This window comes from Setaria italica, chromosome V (genome assembly GCF_000263155.2).
Source record: "Setaria italica strain Yugu1 chromosome V, Setaria_italica_v2.0, whole genome shotgun sequence".
NCBI lineage: Eukaryota > Viridiplantae > Streptophyta > Magnoliopsida > Poales > Poaceae > Setaria > Setaria italica.
In genome coordinates this window covers 27362031-27381320 of record NC_028454.1, presented here as the reverse complement: position 1 = coordinate 27381320, position 19290 = coordinate 27362031, and the positions used below count along the sequence as shown (strand labels likewise).

General features: G+C 48.3%; 2 protein-coding genes and 2 pseudogenes across 2 annotated transcripts in view; 2 read left to right on the top strand and 2 right to left on the bottom strand.

Annotated features, from left to right (window-relative positions):
- Positions 1-1153, top strand: part of LOC101753549 (amino acid transporter AVT1J) — a 1735-nt gene extending 582 nt beyond the window's left edge. The window contains 1 exon segment of the mRNA XM_022826439.1: positions 18-1153. Within this exon segment, the coding sequence (XP_022682174.1) occupies positions 18-961 (944 nt within the window). The 3' untranslated portion in view covers positions 962-1153.
- Positions 1154-3865: 2712 nt separating this feature from the next.
- Positions 3866-5427, bottom strand: LOC101763538 (annotated as a pseudogene).
- Positions 5428-13191: 7764 nt separating this feature from the next.
- LOC101753144 (amino acid transporter AVT1I) lies at positions 13192-14713 on the top strand. The gene is made up of 3 exons (XM_004971914.2): positions 13192-13295; positions 13458-14077; positions 14183-14713. The coding sequence occupies exons 1-3, from the start codon at positions 13244-13246 to the stop codon at positions 14705-14707; spliced, it is 1197 nt and encodes a 398-aa protein (XP_004971971.2). The 5' UTR covers positions 13192-13243; the 3' UTR covers positions 14708-14713.
- A 2669-nt stretch (positions 14714-17382) lies between these two features.
- The window catches only part of LOC101752733, a 7659-nt pseudogene continuing 5751 nt past the window's right edge, over positions 17383-19290 (bottom strand).

The window sequence follows — 19290 nt, the reverse complement described above, 5'->3', positions numbered from 1 at the left end:
GCCCTAACTGATGCGGTAACGGTAGGGCATTGCCTTCTTCATGTACGTCGAGCTCTACCTCGTCGCCATCAGCTTCCTCGTCCTCGAGGGCGACAACCTCGACAAGCTCTTCCCCGGAGCCGCCACGGACCTCCTCGGCTACCGGCTGCAGGGGAAGCAGCTCTTCATCGCGTTGGCCGCCGCCGTCGTGCTCCCGACGACGTGGCTCAAGAACCTCGGCGTGCTCGCCTACGTCTCCGCGGTCGGGCTCGTCGCGTCGGCGGTCCTGACGGCGTCGCTGGTTTGGGCCGGCGTCGCCGAGACCGGATTCCACCGGAACAACACCAGCGTCCTCAACCTGTGCGGCCTGCCGACCTCGCTGGGCCTCTTCTTCGTCTGCTTCACCGGCCATGCCGTGTTCCCGACGATCTACTCCTCCATGAAGAACAACAAGCACTTCTCCAAGGTGCTCCTCATCTCCTCCGTGCTCTGCAGCGTCAACTACGGGCTGACGGCAGTGCTGGGCTACATGATCTACGGCGACGACGTGCAGTCGCAGGTCACGCTGAACCTGCCATCGGGAAAGCTCTACACCAAGGTCGCCATCCTGATGACGTTGATCAACCCGCTGGCCAAGTACGCGCTGCTCACCGCGCCAATAACGGCGGCGATCGAGGAGAAGTTGTCGCTCCCGGCCGGCGGCGGGACGGCGAGGGTGGCCATCAGCACCGTGGTGGTTGTCACTACGGCGGTGGTGGCCTCGACGGTGCCATTCTTCGGCTACCTCATGTCGTTCATCGGGTCCTTCCTCAGCGTCATGGCGACCGTCATATTCCCCTGCCTCTGCTTCCTCAAGATCTACAAGGCCGAGGGGATTCGCCGAATTGAGATTGCGGCCATCATTGGTATCCTGATGATCGGAGTGTTCGTAGCCGTCACCGGCACCTACACTTCTCTCCAGCAGATTATAGGCACTTTCTAAGAATACTAGTTGGTGTGCTGAGTGCTGACACACAGCACTGTATAAGAGTAGTAGCTGGTGATCCGACCCAGAGTTCACTGACTTTAACTGCTCTCAGAAACAGAGCATGTCAATTTTGACAACTTGTACTAACCTTGGATTTTTAAAATTAAATTTTGAAGAATCAATAATCCTAGAATGGAATTAACGTGATTTTGTTTGTCGAATGAAAACATGGGGCCTGTTCGCTTCAGCTTATAAGCCGGCTGAAAAGCTGAAACGACTCATTTGTTGTGAGAGGAAAACACTGTTTGGTGGCTGATAAGCCGACTGAATAAGCTGAAGCGAACAGACCCATGGTCAATGAAGCTAGCATATGCCCCATTTGTTTCTGCGGTGCGGCAGCCAACCGGCATAATCCCGCCTAACGGGCCGCGGCGGCCGTACGTTACCGCGCCGCGCTTCAGTCCCACGGCAGAAATTGAATTGCACACCGCAAAACGCGCCGCTGAGAAATCCTTGCGGTACAGCGCGGCCACGATAAGCGCTGCCCCCAACCCCCGAAACAAACATGGCCATAATCATATAGTATATAAATATCCGATCTTTTCTAATTTTTTCCAAATTATAGGTCGTTTTGATTTTTTAATTTATAGGTATTTGTATGTATATAATGTATGTCTAAATGCATATAAATACATATAAATTTAGAAAAATCAAAATATATACAAACACCTATAAATCTAGAAAATTAAAACAACCTATAATTTAAAACGGAAGGAATAGATTAATGCGATTACCTAGCTCAAGCAAGCACCTACAAATGTGTTCAAGAGCGTCAGAAGATATATGGAGACTGAAATATCATCAAGGACGAGAAGCCATCGAGTCTTAGGACAAAAGAGGATTTAACTGTAAGTGATGTCAATATTAGACTCGCTGGATATTTCGGACTGCGCTTATGTACACCAGATGCTTCACCGGAGAGTTCTTCAAGGTTTGGAGCAACATCAAGATATTGATTTTCCCCTTTCTTCTGTTTTCCCTTTTAGGAGAATCCTCTTTCACAATTTTAATGTATCGGGGATAAATGCTACAGCAGATTCCCATTCTTTTTTCTCTTTCCATTTTCCTTACATGTGGAACCATGGCAGCTAATAATCTATTTTTTTTCTTCTTTTTCTCCCTACTCTGTTTCTTCTCTCTCACTTCTGGCTCGTGGCCATGGCAACCATGTCTTGCTCCGTCCATAGGCGGTGCTCAGCAAGGCTGCGGCTGCCACGGCACATGCAGGTGGAGCATCACGCGGAGGCTGGGTAGGGCTGGCAGCGCCCACGTGAGGGGGCGGATGCACGAGGTGGGCAAGAGAGGTGAGGGTGGGTGGCGGATGGCTGGCCGGCGCATGGGCACGGCCTGGGCCTAGGCCGGTGGTGGCCCTTGGCAGCGGACCTTCCACGACTAGCGGTGTTAAAGGACCCTCTAATTTATCTAGCAAATTTAAGGATCGGGTTCAATAAGAGTCGGACCATAATATTATATAATTTTGAATTAAAAATAGATAAGGCTGAGTTGGTTTGTGAAGGAGGCATGAGGGCCATAATCCGTTACCACCCCTACCCACGGCGTCAGGCGGAGCACGAGGTCAGCGGCCGCTCCCATAGCAGCGGGGCAGAGCGCCATGCAGCCGGCAGCGTTGGGCGTGAAGGAGTGGTCAGTGGTAGCGTGGAGGAAGGGGCAGCCACCAGTAGCGTGGAGGGCAAAGCCAGGGTGCTATGGACGGGGCGAGGAGGGATGGCAGAGGGGCAGCAACATGGCGTACGGACCCGAGGCGGACGGATCAGGCCGCCAGGAACAATTGCGAGTTGGAGATCGTGCGGCTGGAGAGAAAGAGGAGGAAAGAGGAGAGATCTCAGTCTTTAGATTTCTTATACATAACCTACCTATTAGGGTTCAATTCCAAGACTCAATCATGAGTGTCGAATTTTCTAAATTTTATTCTAGAAAATAATGTTATTAGCAAGTGAGGATACCAGTGATGGCCGCGATCTTAATGCGGCAAATCCCCTCCGCCTTGTAAATCTTTAGGAAGCAGAGGCAAAATGTGCAAAATGCGGCGTGTTAGTCTGATGTTTTGCCGGTCGGCGACGATACGCCACAGGTTAATTCCGCGGTGTTTATTGTTTTTTTTTTAAAAAAATCTTCCTCTCCCCGTTGAGGTCGTGACCGCGACGCGTGCTCATATGTAACTGAGCTGCAGAATCTTCTAAGAGCAACCATCCTTCTGGTTCCGGACTCCGGACTCCGGAGTGCGGACAAAGAGTAGCACAGGCTGTACGCATGGTCTGCTTCAGAGAGTAGCATGCTTGCAGGGTTTCTCCATTTGGAGAGAAAAATAGCATCACAATCACAACGGACACTAGAGGCGTTTTGACTCAGCCGTTTTGATTTTATTAAGCGTGAGATCAAATTCGTAGTCAAACTGGCCGTTTCTTCGCCAGATGCTCCGGGTTTCAAAAAGAGAGAAAAAAGTTCGTTCTTTTAGAAAAAGCAGAAGAGATACCGATTATATTAAAAAAGTTGAGAGCTCCGATTGTACAGTACAACAATGACCATCTAAACCAAACAACTCAACAAACACGCGTTGCAGCACTCAACACACCGCCAATGCCAATCCACACTCCAACACTACACACCACTTAGCCACCGCAAGTCCTATGACCGGCCGCTGCTTGAAATAGGTAGAATTCGCCTCGAACAGTAGGTAGAATTCGCCTCGAACAGCTGCTTGTCCCGTTGCGTCTTGTAAGTCATCTACGCTCCGAAACCATGCCGATTAGGGCGTTCTTTATTGCATCGACCTCATCATTGTTGAGGCTCAAAATCTCGTTTAGGGCATCATTCATGATATGGGGTCCATTGAACATGGCAAAAAAAAATCACATTAATTCCATTGTAGGATTATTGATTCTTCTAATTTAATCTCAAAATCCAAGGTTAGTACAAGTTGTAAAAAAATTGACATGCTCTGTTTCTGAGAGGAGTTAAAGGCAGTAGACTCTGGGTTAGAGCACCAGCTGCTACACTTATACTGGTGCTATGTGTCAGCACACCAAATTAGCAATCTTAGTAATCAGTGATGGCCGCGATCTCGATGCGGCAAATCCCCTCCGCCTTGTAAATCTTTAGGAAGCAGAGGCAGGGGAATATAACTGTCGCCATGACGCTGAGGAAGGACCCGATGAACGACATGAGGTAGCCGAAGAAGGGCACCGTCGAGGCCACCGCCGCCGTGCTGACAACCACAACCCTGCTGATGGCCACCCTCGCCACCCTGCCGCCGGCCGGGAGCGAGAACTTCTCCTCGATCGCCGCCGAAGCGGCGAGCAGCGCGTATTTGGCAGCGGGTTGATCAGCGTCCTCAGGATGGCGACCCTGGTGTAGAGCTTTCCCGAGGGCAGGTTCAGCGTGACCTGCGACTGCACGTCGTCGCCGTAGATCATGTAGGCCAGCAGTGCCGTCAGCCCATAGTTGACGCTGCACAGCACGGAGGAGATGAGAAGCACCTTGGAGAACTGCTTGTTGTTCTTCATGGAGGAGTAGATCGTCGGGAACACGGCGTGGCCGGTGAAGCAGACGAAGTAGAGGCCCAGCGAGATCGGCAGGCCGCTCAGGTTGAGGACGCTGGTGTTGTTCCGGTGTAATCCGGTCTCGGCGACTCCGGCCCAAACCAGCGACGCCGTCAGGACCGCCGACGCGACGAGCCCGACCGCGGAGACGTAGGCAAGCACGCCGAGGTTCTTGAGCCACGTGGTCGGCAGCACGGCGGCGGCGGCCAGCGCGCGATGAACAGCTGCTTCCCCTGCAGGCGGTAGCCGAGGAGGTCCAAGGCCGCGCCGGGGAAGAGCTTGTCGAGGTTGTCGCCCTCGAGGATGAGGAAGCTGATGGCAACGAGGTAGAGCTCGACGTACATGAAGAAGGCAATAGCTCTCCGGCAGGCGGAGCCGAAGGCGAACTCACCGATGTCGGGGTAGCTCCTGATGGCGTCGGGGTCGGCGCGCATGCAGCGCTCGATGAGCGTGCCCGTGTAGTAGCAGATGGCGCCGACGAGGGCGAAGAGAGCCAGGCTCAGCCACCTGCCCTGCGCCACCGCGTACGGCATCGAGAGCACGCCGATCCCAGAGACGGCGTTGGTGAGGTTCAGGCACGTCCTGGAGAGGACGCGCCGGTGGGGCGGTAGGACGGCAGCTGCGCCTCGAGGTCGTCTGAGGTGAGGAGGTCGGCGCCGTTCCCGGAAAGGAGAGGCTCGCTGAGCGTGCTCACCGGCAGCGGCGCCTCGCCCAGACATGTTTTCTGATCGTCCATTATTCTACCTTAGATTTGCACAAGCGGTCGGGTGGATGGATCAGGAGCTGAAGTTTGAGGCTGTATAGCTTCAGATGATGGTGGATGGATCACACAAGGTTCGCCGAGTTCTATGGAACCAGCACCGAGTAGTCAGCTATATATAGAGCTCAGCGCGTCCTGGGCTCCTGGCTGCTGCCCTTGCCGAGTGACTGAAACGAAAGGTTCCAACGCCTGCTCTATAACGTGTGACGGGACGGCACACTTTACACTGTCCCAGTAGCTGATGGAATCGGATCATGCTACAAAAGCAGAAGCGCTATCGCGAGTTCGCGACGGCCTTGGCGACGGCGACGGGAGCACAAGCGAGCCGCGTGTGCCGTGCCGGTGCGTGTTCCCATCGATCGCCGGGTCCTAGTCGCCGTGTCTGCCAACAAAAAAATGTGCAAAATGCAGGAGGGCGCCTGATGTTCACCGCTCGGGGACGATAAGGCACGGGCTAATATCCCCGCGGTGCATTTTGTTTAATCTTTCTTTTTGGCCGTTCACGTCGTGACAGTGACGTGCTAACGTGCCGCCCATTGGCAGGAGCGGTGCATATCAACGTCCACCGCGCCGTGAAAACCACAGGTACCTGACTTGCCCATATACGCATCAGTTACAGAGCATGGGGTAAGCAACGGAAGCAGGTAAATGTAACCATCCTTTCGTTCCGGACATAGGAGAATGAATGAACAGCTGCCTGTATGGACATTCGTCAGAAAGTAGCATGCGTGCAGGCCATTACCGTTTGGACAGGTAAAATTAGCATCAGACCGAACACTGTAAGGAGGTGATTTGACTCTCAGCCGTTCTCGGGTTTTAAGCGTGGGATCGAATTCTCATTCACACCGGCACTTTCTTCAATTGCTCCGGATTTTAGGAAACGGGAAAAAGCATACTTTGGTTCCTCCGCTCTTTTTCTAACTTCAATTTTGCTCCCTCCACTCCAAAATCGAATAGAAATCATTCTTCATATTTCTATGCCCGTGCAAATTAGCTTCGTTGTGCAGGTGATTTGGTTGATGTGGACATTTTTAAAAAAAATGGTGAATTTTAGTGTAGGTTCGCTACTGGACAACTCGGCATTCATCCCGAGGCTTAGTACCGGTTGATTTTTGATCCGGTACTAATGCAACGGTAAGTTCCCTAGAACCCCGTGACCCCTTTAGTACCAGGTGACGGCTTCAACCAGTAGTAAAAGTTGCACATTAGTACCGGTTCAAGTCTCCAACTGGTACTAATGTGCCTGAGGAATACTAGAGTGAACCGGATATTGGAATACTATCTACTATGGGTATTGGAATACTACCTACTAGGGAGAGTGAACCGGGTACGGTGGCCTACAGCGAGGTGCCCAGCGGCCGGGAAACTGACGGCGGCAGCGCTAGGGTTCCTGCTGGGGCGACACAGTCTCAGCGGCCCGGTTGATGAGTGGTGGGTTGCCTGGTTGGCGGCTGGGCGCTGCACGAATGGGACCGGCAGACCGGGACGCGCATCACTCTTGCCGGGCAGATGAGAATGAGATGGGTGGAGACTGGAGAGCCTGCCGTCGAGCTGCTGTTCCGTCAAGCCATTGTGCAGCTGCCATCAGTGCGGTGCCATGGTGCCAGCCTGATGGTATGGCCACGGGGAGACTGCTGCCCATGGAACTCCCCCCATTTACCAGACTACGCACTCGGGCGAACTGGTGCGTGATGGGTTCATGGACTGCCTGGTGGTGTGCTGTGCGGTGGGGAAGAGAGTTTGTGCCTTTGTGCTGATGTGTCATGAGTGAATGGCAGCAGAATGCCGGCGTGCTGAAGATGAATGTACATGTTGATGGCAGCAGGGCGCCGGCGTGGTGAAGGGTGAATGTCTCTCCCGGCGCAGGGAGAGGGTAAGGTTTGCTTTTATAGGCAGGAGCTAGGGAGAACGGAAAGAGAGGGCGCTGGTGCCGAGCGCCCCCGTCGATCAGTTGCAGGAGAGCGTCATCAGGCGGAGTCGTTCGGCAGCCACTCCTCGCACAGCGCTCGACCACTTGAATTTGTACAAGTATCTACACAAGCAAGTATGCATGTCTTGTCAAGAAAGCCCACGTGCATGCACGATCCGTAGAGATCAATTAGCTTCTTGGGTGATGTTCATGTGCGCACGCACATTGGATGTATTTTGGTAGCTGGTGAGCCTGATCAATATATTCAGGGGCGGATCCAGCGGTTGGGGGGGTTTCTTTAGGGGGGGGAGCGCAGCCCATGAGCTCCTAAGCTCCTCCTAAAAAATTGTAGATATGGATGAAAAGAAGGAAGAAAAGAAGAGAGAGGAAGGAGAGAGAGGAGGAGGAGGAAAGGAAGAAAAAGAGAACATGAGCCTCCATCCCCCTTCCTTCAAGTCTTGGATCTACCACTGAATGTATTCTGATTTTACTCGTTCAGCTAAATACTGTAGCGAGAATTTACATGACGTGTCCATTTACCTAGGTCTTACGATACGTTTGCAAGCGACAGGGGTGGGGTAACAAATATTTCACAGGGGTGGGGTAACAAATATTTCAGGGCACATTGTTGTATGGACCAGTATAAGAAATATGATCTTATGTTATAGATTGTGGATTTTGGTGATTGGGTAGCAATATAGTCACTGAAACTAATATGTGTACCAAGTGTAGCCTTGTAAATTCTGTAAGCCCCAGGTATAGAATCCAAATCATAGCAACATCAAAACCATATATATATATATATATATATATATATATATATATATATATATATATATATATATAGTATTCAAGTGATCCAAAACATAGTAACACGAAGGAATTAGAATTGTTCTAAGTCAAATATTTTTTAAGTTTGATCAAGGTTTCTCAAAAACTTACTAAAGTTTATTGTATGAAATAAGTGCCAATATATTTATCATGAGATATATTTTCATATATACATATTTGCTATCGTAAACATTGATATTTTTCTCTATAAATATGGTAAAAAAGAAAGAAGTTTGATTTAAGACAAATCTAGAATGACTTGTTTTTTTCTTAAAGAAGGGAATAGTGTCCAAGACATGGTATCTAGATGGAAAAAGTCCAATTTATTACCCCAACTATAATTAGGTCCAAATAATCCTTAAAGTAAGAAAATATTATTACTTTAAAGTAAGAAAAGATTGCGTGCGCTCAGCTGGTAAGGTTCCTTGTGGTGGAGCCTACCCACCAAGGTTCGAGTCCTCGACTTAGCACTGGTGCTCGTATTTTCCTAAATTTATTCCAGGATTTAACTGGCTCTTCGAAACCGGTTCAATTCGCCAATCTCGAGGATTTGCCGGCTCAGTTTTTAGGAGGTGCTCATAGAGGTAAGGTTGTGTGCGTGTGTTCGTAGGGGCAAGTGTGCGCACGTGTATGTGAGCGTCTGCGTCTGTAATGCGTGATTCGTAAAAAAAAGTAAGAAAATATTTACTTAACTCCTTATTTTTTTCCAAACCGGTTCGAATCACACCTTTCACGCCTAAAACCATAGATGCTGATGTAGAGAGCTGGAAGGCTGGTTTTGCTGATTAGGATGACTCGTCACTGGCCCTACGTGGCAGGTTTGTTTAGGGTAGGATCATCGCTCCCCTCCCGTGAGTCAGCCCCTTTGATCCTCCATCCCTAGGTTACACCCGATGCCATCTTTGTCGCCGTTTTCTAGATCATCCAGTCAAACAATCGAGCACACAAGGTAATCGGGAAGAAGAGAGACAACCAGATGCGTTTCTCTAGCAATTTATGCGGTGCAAATTTTGTTCTTATTTTTATTTTGATGGCTAGGTTTAGGAAACATTGAAATTCACATCTAGACACATCAAAATTTTAATTTCCTTTTTAGAGATTGATAAACACTATTGGACGTCATTTTGCATTGTGTCCGGCAAACTTCCACCACTGTTATTGTTACGACTTTCTATTTCAAGTTCACAAATCTTGGTAGCAAGAATTCTTAAAAGAAAACGGAGTTACGGAAGTTCTACCGAAATATTTAACACATGTTGGGTGCAACACCATGATCTCGTGAGAATTTTTTTTCCTTATTTCTTTCTTACTTAGAAAATCTCAGATCAACAATGAAGCAAACTTACTAACCTCTTGCAACATCTCGTGATGATTTAAAAAATCTCAAATCACGGTATGCAACATCACGAAAACAGAGCTGCAACATCATAAAGACATAGTTGCAACATCTCATATTGGTACAAAAATTTCCAAATCCTCATTGCACATCAAAAACACAGTTGCATCATCTCATATTTGATAAAAAAAATCCAAATCATCAGTGCAACACCAGAAAAATCACGTGCAACATCTCACATAAAAAATCCTAAATATGATTGCAACATCACATAATCACAATTGCAACATCACAGAATTATATTTGAAACATCAATTCATCTACTGTCAACATCCGAAATCTCTTATCTCTAGGAGATGCTGGTAGATGGAGATGATGCCTGAATATGTAGAGTAAGGTGAGATTCTAGCAGTGTTGCTTGAGGATTAATAGGCATGGCCAGATCGAGCCACCAGGACAGAAAGGGAGGTAGGTCTACCTCATCATGAAGGAGCCCTTAGCCGCCAAGAGCACAGATACGCTGACGTGCGCTTGCCATTGCCGGGGGCTGACCTTGCTCCAACCGGATGCGTCATCGCTGTCACCTTCGATGGGATCTACCCACACCGCATGCAGATCCTCCGCGCCACCGCATCGTCCGTCGTCACCGAGCCACAGGTCCTCCCGTGTGGGTATTTCGTTGTCCTGGAGCAGAGGTCACCCCCGACAACCTCGCTCGGATGAGTATAGGGGGGCTGCACCACCGCAGACTGGTCCTCCCGTGTGGGGGTTTCGTTGTCCTCGAGCAGAGCTCACCCCCGACAACCTCGCTCGGATGAGTAGGGGGGGCAACACCACCATAGGCTGTAGCTCAGTCACTCAGGCAAGAGGTCACGTTTTGACTGTGGGGAGAGAGAGAGAGAGATGGGAGTGCTGGTGGAGGAGAACATGGGAGAGGATAAGATCGCTAACCGCTAGCTATTATTTGCTTGGCAGGTGGAGCGTTCGATGGTTCGAGTCCGTCCGATATTTTTAGCGGCTCTGGACGGCCGAGTCTCAACTTTACCGAAAAGAAAAACTTTTCGTGCTAGCAAGACGTTCTAAAAGAAAACAATTGATGTTAAGTACTGACACGATGGCACGGCAGCAAGGTTGTGCGATTGTGATAGACGAACTATGGTGTGGGATAAATTAAAGGGGTAAAAAATGGAGAAGTTAAATTAGAACTACCTACCTCCACTTATTAAACGGGATTATATTTTACACATGTGCATAAGAAGTTAAGGCGTGCCTGCACTTAATATCTAAGGGGGCAATAACCTGCAAGCCGAACTCCAATTCAATCCGTTCTTGTGTTCTTCTATATTCGAAAGAAAAAAATTGTATCTACGTACCCTACCCTATGGAACCTGATCTTGCCGTAAGCAAGGGGTGCACGCCGGCAACAATGGCAGGGAGCGCTCTTGACGAGCCCCTCCTCGCTTCGGGCAAAGACGAGGAGCATTGTGGCATCATCCTTACAAAAGATAATTTGGCTAAGGTGAAATTGGCATGGAAGTATGTTATGTTGTTTTTCAATAACAATAAAACTATTAAACATTTCTTCTTCGATTGTCATATAGCTATGTTAATTTGGAAATAACCCACACCACCTTTAATCTTTATAAACCTAGTGACGTGTCACATATGTTAAGGTCTTTGTTACAAGGTGTTAGGGGGAGGCAAAAGAATCTGATTCTAACCGGTGTAAGCACCATTTGTTGGGCCATTTGTCTCAGCAGAAATGATGTTTTTCTTTTGAGAAAATGACCAAACAAATTTATCTACAGATTCTTTTTAGGACCACACACTGGATCAGGTTTTGGGCTTACCTCACAAGTAGGAAGACCGGGAAACAATTTCAGGAGCGTTGGAGTCTACAGCTATTGAAATCTTTTAGTATTAGGATTTGCTTCCAATCTATCCACCCTTTTTAGTTTTGCACAGAACATGTGTGTTTCCTTTATTAATAATGGTTGGATATGCTCTGCATCGTAGATCCTTTATCTTCAAAAATAGCAGCTAATCCGCCTACGCTTAAGAGCAACTCCAACCTAGTACCTTTTTTAGAAAAAAAGAGAAAAAAAGAACTCCAACAGTCCACCTAAAACTTCCCAAAAGATTGGTGACGCGAAAAAAAACACCCTTCCTCCCGCATATTTTCGCGACGAAGTCATCCCCTAATCCGCCCGTGCGCGTTTTTTTCCATACGCATTTTCTTCTTCCTCTCCCTGTCTTCCGCGGCCAGTGCTCCACCGTGGCTTCCACGGCGGCGGCTCCCTGCGCGGCACTGGTACAGATCCAACAGACTCGACAACTCGACATCCCTACACCCTACATCTCCGTGTGTCTCGCTTCCTTTTCCTCCTCCCCGGCAACACCACACGCGGCCTCCACGTCTTCTCCCCCTGCCTCGAATCAATCTCCCCCACCAAACTGGAGCACCCGATCCCCCAGAGGCCGAAGTCGGCGGCGAGCGAACCAAGCCAGCCCAACTGTCCATCCACCATGCTCAGGGTCGTGGGCAGGCGCCTCTCCTCCACCCTCGCCTGGTATTAGATAGACCAAGGAAAATACTGGCGCGCGGGCGTAGCATCTGCGGAAGAGGAGCAGCCAGGCATGGAGCTCGATGGGGAGACGTTCTTGGACGAGCTCATGTCGCTGCGGCGGGAGGCGTCGGTGGCGGCGCCGTGGCAGGGCTACCAGCCCGGAGGTGGCGTGATGATGAGCAACCTCCTCTTCTACGGCGGCGAAGGCGCCGACGTGACAAGTAGCGGCGGCATGGACCTGTCGCCATTCTAGGAGCTAGTGCCCATGCCGCCGGTGGTGCCACCACAGCACCTGCACGAGGACTTCAACTTCGAGTGCCTTAGCGAGGTATGCAACCCTTACAGGAGCTGTGTCGCCGTTCCGGGGGAGGCGGCGCTCAGACAGACGCTCTTGGAGGAAGACAAGAGCTTCTTGGAGGAGGATTGGGACCTGGAGAACTTGGTCTTAGCGGCAGCGGGTTGCTCGTCTCAGGCAGCCAGGCAGGTGGAAACATGCAGATGGGAAAGTTAAAATTCCAACTTTTCCTTCAATGGATTTGTAAGGATGGGTAGTAAAATCGATTCGCAACGGATCAAGGAAGCTTGCAGTGCGAGCGATTGAAACGAAACTCATCATGCTTGACGAATTTGAACTCATCATGCTTGACGAATTTAGCCGGTGAGTATCAGGTGGCCATGGGAGGTCCTTCGGGGGCGCAAGCTTCCCGCGAGCGGACACGCCTGGCTAGCAGCCGCGCGAGCTGCCTCCGCGGGCGGCCACGCTTGCTCCTTGGGTGGCCCTGCGTGCTCCTCTGACAGGGCCCGAGGCTGGCATTGCCTCAATTTGGATCCACAGATGGGTAAAACGGGAAAGAATAGATAAGAAGAAGATCGGGAAGGGAGGCTGACACGTGGGTCCCGCAAGATAGACGAGGATGTTATGAATTATTGGGGAATAGTTTTTAGCGTTCTGCTGTGAATTGATATATTTTTTTTGGAAAAAAATTTTAGTATAGCCCTCAATACATCATTTTCGGGCAGAATTTTTTAGGAATCTCTTGAAGTCCTCTAATAATATCAATAATATCTACAGGTGGCAACATGCGAACCGGACTCAATTAATCTGGACTCAATTAATCTGCCGTTGTGTTCTTAAAGAAAGGTTGCATCTACCCTAACCTATGGAACGGAGCCCTCTCGACGACCCTCTCCTCGCTCCGGTCAAAGACGACGAGCAGCCCGGCGGCGACGGCGACGATGATGTCGCGAGCTCGCAGCTCCTCCTCCAACAAGGCATGGGCGCCTCCTTCTCGAGGAGCTGCCTCAACATCAGCAACGTGATCTCAGGTATGCGTCCAGACCGATCAATCTTCTTGATTGATTCGCGCATGAATCGCAAACAGGTTGATTTTTTATTCCCCAACTTGATTCCTTCCGGGCGTCTTGATTGATTCGCGCATGAATCGCAAACAGATTGATTCTTTTATTCCCCAACTTGATTCCTTCCAGGCGTCGGGATGCTGTCCGTGCCGTACGCCCTGGCGCAGGGCGGCTGGCTGAGCCTGACGCTCTTCGCCCTCATCGGCGCCGTCTGCTCCTACACCGGCGAGCTCGTCGGCCGCTGCATGAGCGCCGGCGGCAGCGGCGCCGCCGTCAGGAGCTACCCGGACATCGGGCAGCTCGCGTTCGGCCGACCCGGCAGGAAGGCCATCGGCGCCGTCATGTACACCGAGCTCTACCTCGTCGCCATCAGCTTCCTCATCCTCGAGGGCGACAACCTCGACAAGCTGCTCCCCGGCACGGGCGTCGCCCTTCCCGGCGGCTACCTCCTGCGAGGGAAGCAGCTCTACACGCTCGTCGCCGCCGTCGTCATACTCCCGACGACGTGGCTCAGGGACCTAAGCGTGCTCGCCTACGTGTCGGCGGTCGGGCTCGTCGCGTCGGCCGCCCTGACAGCGTCCCTGGTCTGGGCCGGCGTGGCCGACCACGGCTTCCATGCCAGGGACAGCAACGTCTTCAGCCTCGCCGGGCTGCCCACCTCGCTCAGCCTGTACTTTGTCTGCTTCTCCGGCCACGGCGTCTTCCCGACCGTGTACACCTCGATGAGGAACAAGAAAGACTTCTCCAAAGTACAAACAAATTCCACTTTAAATATTTGCTCGAAACAGTTAGATTCTAGCTTAAATCCAGTATTAAAAGATTCTCGGTTGATCGCCATTGATTCTCGTTTGCAGGTCCTGCTGGCTTCCTCGCTGCTCTGCAGCCTGAACTACGCGCTGACGGCTGTTCTAGGGTACCTGATCTACGGCGACGACGTGAAGTCGCTGGTGACACTGAACCTCCCCTCGGGGAAGCTGTACACGAGGGTGGCAATCCTGACGACCCTGATCACGCCGCTCGCCAAGTACGCGGTGGTCATCCAGCCCATCACGGCGGGGATAGAGGAGAAGCTGTCGCTCGCCGCCGGCCAGGGCACCCTCACCAGGGCGGCCATCAGCACCGCCGTGCTCGCCAGCACGGTGGTGGCGGCGTGCACGGTGCCCTTCTTCGGCTACCTCATGTCATTCATCGGGTCCTCGCTCAACGTCACGGTGGCCGTCCTGTTCCCGTGCCTGAGCTACCTCAGGATCTACATGCCCAGAGGAAGGGTTCGCCCCGCAGAGGTCGCGGCGATCGTCGGCATTCTGGTGATTGGAGTGTGCGTCGCCGTCGTGGGGACGTACACCTCCCTGCACCAGATTGCGAGCACGTTTTCATAGCGGATTAGGTGCACGTTTTTGGTAGCAATCAGGTGCACTGCACGATGATTCTTTGATTTGTTTGTTGCATTGAGGAACTGACAGATTTGTAATGCGATTTTGAGGATTAACTTGTTCATATGCGGCTTTTTTTGTCTTGCTTTATGCATTGGACTTAGTTGGCCATGGATTCGCATTTGGTATGACCAGCCGTGCATGCGTTTTACGCTGGTGACAGTAATTAATGCAGATATGAATATTGAACTGAGCCAATCATTGCTGAGCTGCATCAACATCATCAGCAAACTAATGCTGCACGCTGTTCGCACTTGTCAAGCTCATCGTTGGCAGTGTGATGGCTGGAGGTAATTCATGCAGAATCGACTGGACATAGGTTGGCTGCAGCCTGATAGGATCGTGCACTCCCAGCTGGCCAGCTGATATTTTTTTTAAAACAAACCTGGCAAGAGAGCTGCCGATTATATTAAAAAGAAGGAATTCAGACTGGATAAATACAATGGATCAAAAATGAAATGAGGCAAAATTGAGCCAGAAAAATAAAACAACACTATGAACTCAGTCGCAATCAGCATCGCACCAGTAGAGCGGAGAGATGTTTCGCTCCCGCCATAATCCACACGGTGGCCTCGTCTTTGATCCTCTCGAAAATCATGTTGACAGAAGTCCTTGCTGTTAAATATTGTCATATTCCTTTCCCTCCAGATTGTCCATGTAACTAGCATAATCAAAGTTCGCATGCCTCTCTTAGAGCAGGAATTTGCTCCCGCTCTCATCAACCACCAATGGTGCAGCGAATCGGTATGTTGCCAAGCCCTCGGGTGGATTGTTGGTGCCGACAACTAGTCCGCCACCATGGCCCAGATTATTGTTGTAACCCGGCATTCGGCGAAGAGGTGTAGCGCCAATTCCTATGATCTCTGACATAGTGGTCAGGTAGCTTGATTTGGCCATCCCCTTTTCTGAAGTCTGTCAGCAGTCCAAAGGCGATTTTGGATTGTGAGCCAGAAGAAGGTTTTGCAGCTTCTAGGAGCCCATATTTTCTAAATCAAGCCGTCAAAGTTGGTGGATGCCGAACCAATGAACTGTGCGTCGTAAGCGGATTTTGCGGAGTAGTTACCATCTGCAGTAAGCTTCCAAGTGATTTCATCTTGGACACCCAGGCGTAGGGCTACCTGTTGTACGACTTGCCATAGAAGAACGTATTCTCGGAAGTGTTGCACAGAGAATCTACTATGGTGTATGTTGATGTCCCGGATCCAAGTTCGGTTGTGAAGCGCGTCACATATTGAAATGGAGAAAATACTACATGTGATAGGAACCAATCAGTTGAAATATATGTTTCGTACTTTCTTTATACCTGGTCCAGTACATGTTCCATTCAGATCAAAATGATCTGACAGTGTCTTCTTATAGCGAAATTTGAAGGCACCAAGAATAACATCAACTGGATTATAGATCTGAATTAGTTCAGAAATCCTCCTACTCATCAAAGAGCCCATCCATGCAAAAGCTACTTCCGATAAAAAAGACGCCTCTTCCACCTGAAGCCCTGGCGTCCATTTGAAAAAAAAAAGGTACATTGTTCAAATCTTGTTTCTCATGGCAGAGAGCACGCACAACTCAGACCAATTTCCTACACTTGCCACAGGGTAAACTTTAACCTTCAAGGCCTGTTTGATGGGGGCATCTAAATCCAAATCCTCAGGATTCAGTTCAGACTTTAACTGACCCTCAAATATCCTTGAGTGAATCCTTCATTAAGTCACCCACCCAGGTATTCTTTTCCCACACTGCTACAAATCTGAAATCTGACGTCATGAATGCTAAAATGCCATGTGATTAACATGATAACGAGGAGAAATGTTTTCTTTCTTTCTTGTACATGGCCATCCTTTTGTAAGGACCCTTTTAACTTGGACCCAACTGGTGATCTGACATAATCACTCCTAAAGTAATCATCTAGACTATTAGCGCACAACAAATATTCCATACTGTTTCTCCTCTCCTCCTGCTTGTACGGGCATCGGCCACTGCTGCATGCTCTAACTGGCAGCAAGTCCTGGCCATCCTTGACTCGAGTCTGCGAAGGTCTGCTCTGCCTTTGCCACAGATATGTTGTTGCTGCTGACTCCTGGTTATGGTTTCAACACACAAGTCCTACTGATACAACAAATATGACTTGTGTGTTGAAACAAGTTATGGTTTCATTTTAGCATGAAGTAAATTCCATGTACAAACTTACTAGCTTAACACAAGTTTCACTGTTTTTTTAAGAGCATCTGAAGCGTTTAAAACATAAAACATACTTCTGCCGAATAGTGAAGCATAACAAAACAAGCTTTGGAAATATAATTGGTCCAATTTGACACTTGAACCTTAAATGGGCACACTTCAGTAATGGAGATAAATAGATAATTTCTTTTGCAGAATGAAGAGTGAAAAGGATAATCTATCTAGTAATATAAAATAGTGAGTTCAGGGAAGGCAGTGATAAAATAAAATTAATAACTTATATTTATCTCAAAAGCACTAGAACTAGATATTATGGCACGCAGGATTGCAACGATGCATAATCAGTACGAGTTGAATCCATGTGAATTCAAATAAAAGCATTGAGCTAAACTCCTCAGACAGCCTATCCTAATCGCATATGCTACTGTGATAGAATGGAACCTCTAAGATGGAAAAGCTATGGCCCCTGTAAGGGCTTCAACAGACTCTTGCTTTTTCTGCTCGTAGCATTCATTCTGTTCTCCAGAGGCATCGATAGGGATGAATTCGGATCGGATACGCATGGAATTTGGATAGTCCTATTTACCATATTTTAATTCGAATTCAAATAAGAATACAAAACGAAAACGAATAGTTCAAATTCGATCGGATTCGCATTTGGATATTACTTGACTTATAACATAGCATCATAACAAGTATCAATTTGCTTTATCGATGGTTTTATAGTTGATCAAAAATCATGTAATAGATAGGAGTAAATTATGAGCATAGTACATAATAGATATCTTATTGAAAATAACATATTTATTAATAAATAAGTAAATATATCAAAATAAATATAAAAATAAGTGTTTTCATAAATATATATCATTTAATAAAAATAAGTTCATTAATACATTTATTTGAATATAATTTATTCATTTAATAAATAATAAAAACGTATTTAATATGAATAGTCATATTAAAATTAATTAAATTTTATCATTATACATCACTCGTAATATTAGGTTAACATAATTATTAATTTGTCATATGGATAATTTTTTAATAGTTTAAATAGTGCAAGTAATTATTTCATTAGCAATATTAAAATTAATATCATTTGTAATTAGTATTTAGTAATATAAATAAGTTTTAGATGGATTCATTGGGTACTTTATCCTTTGAGGATATGGATAATGTTGGATTTTCACATTTTTGTTGAATACGGATCTGGAACCAGATAGAGAAAATACTAAAAATTGGATCTGGATACATCCATTTGACATCCATATTAAAAACGAATACGAATACGAATATCTATATTGGTATTTTTAGCGGATAGGAATTCAGATAATTCGGATTTCCAGACATCCATATCCATTCCTGGGCATCATGGTGTTGCTGTCAGGCTCAACAACCTCCGCCTCCTCAACATTCGGTCCATCAGTTGATTCCTCTTTTTCCGCTTCCCTCTTGTGAACCAGAACTGCTCAATAGCCGCTCAGCAAGCACTGTCAGCCCCTTCTTCCTTAGCCTTCTTCCTTTTTTCTTCTTTAGCAAGAGCCTCCGTATTGGCCTTTTTTCAGCTGCATGTGCAGCCGCCTCCGGTTTCTCCCTCTCAACATGTTTGCATAACTTTGTCATGTCCCCATCTCTCCCCCTTTTATCCAATGCCCCCTCCAGAAGTGCTCTCATTTCATCACTAAATACAACACTCTCGTCCAAGAGAATACATCGTTTGGCTATCTTTATTGCATCATCCAACCTTGCAGGTTGCAGCATCTACATATGCCCTCAACAGCAACTCATAGATACCAATGTTTGGCTTCACCTCCTTTTCAGGCATCACGTTAAAGAATCCATGTGCTCATGAAGCCCTTCATTCTATCAACCTTTACCCAGCCACCCATGACTTTGTAAAATGCATTTGCGTTGGGCCTCAAGCCAGCATCGTCACACATCTTGTTGAAGCAACCAACTGCAGGCTCCATCCTATTCACCTTAAAGCAGAACTAAGCGAGTAAGACAAAGCAGGACTCCTCAATGAACAAGACATAGGTGTGCTCATTAGAGTTTATACCTCGCTCAGCCATCTCCTTTTACCATCCCTCTTCCTCAGTGCCTCCCTAACATCATTCTTGCCAGCCAGCCAATCAAATTATTGAAGAAGTGCAGCAGGAGCACACCTCTTCTCGACCATTTTCCCAAACACCTCAATTGCATCCTGAAACCTCAGCACGGCAATATGCATCAACCATCACACTAAAACTCCCTAGGTTGAGAGCAATTTGCTCCATGCACATTCTATCAAACAATTTGAGTGCATTTCCAACTTCCCATTCCTCCCAAATGCATCAAGCACCATGTCG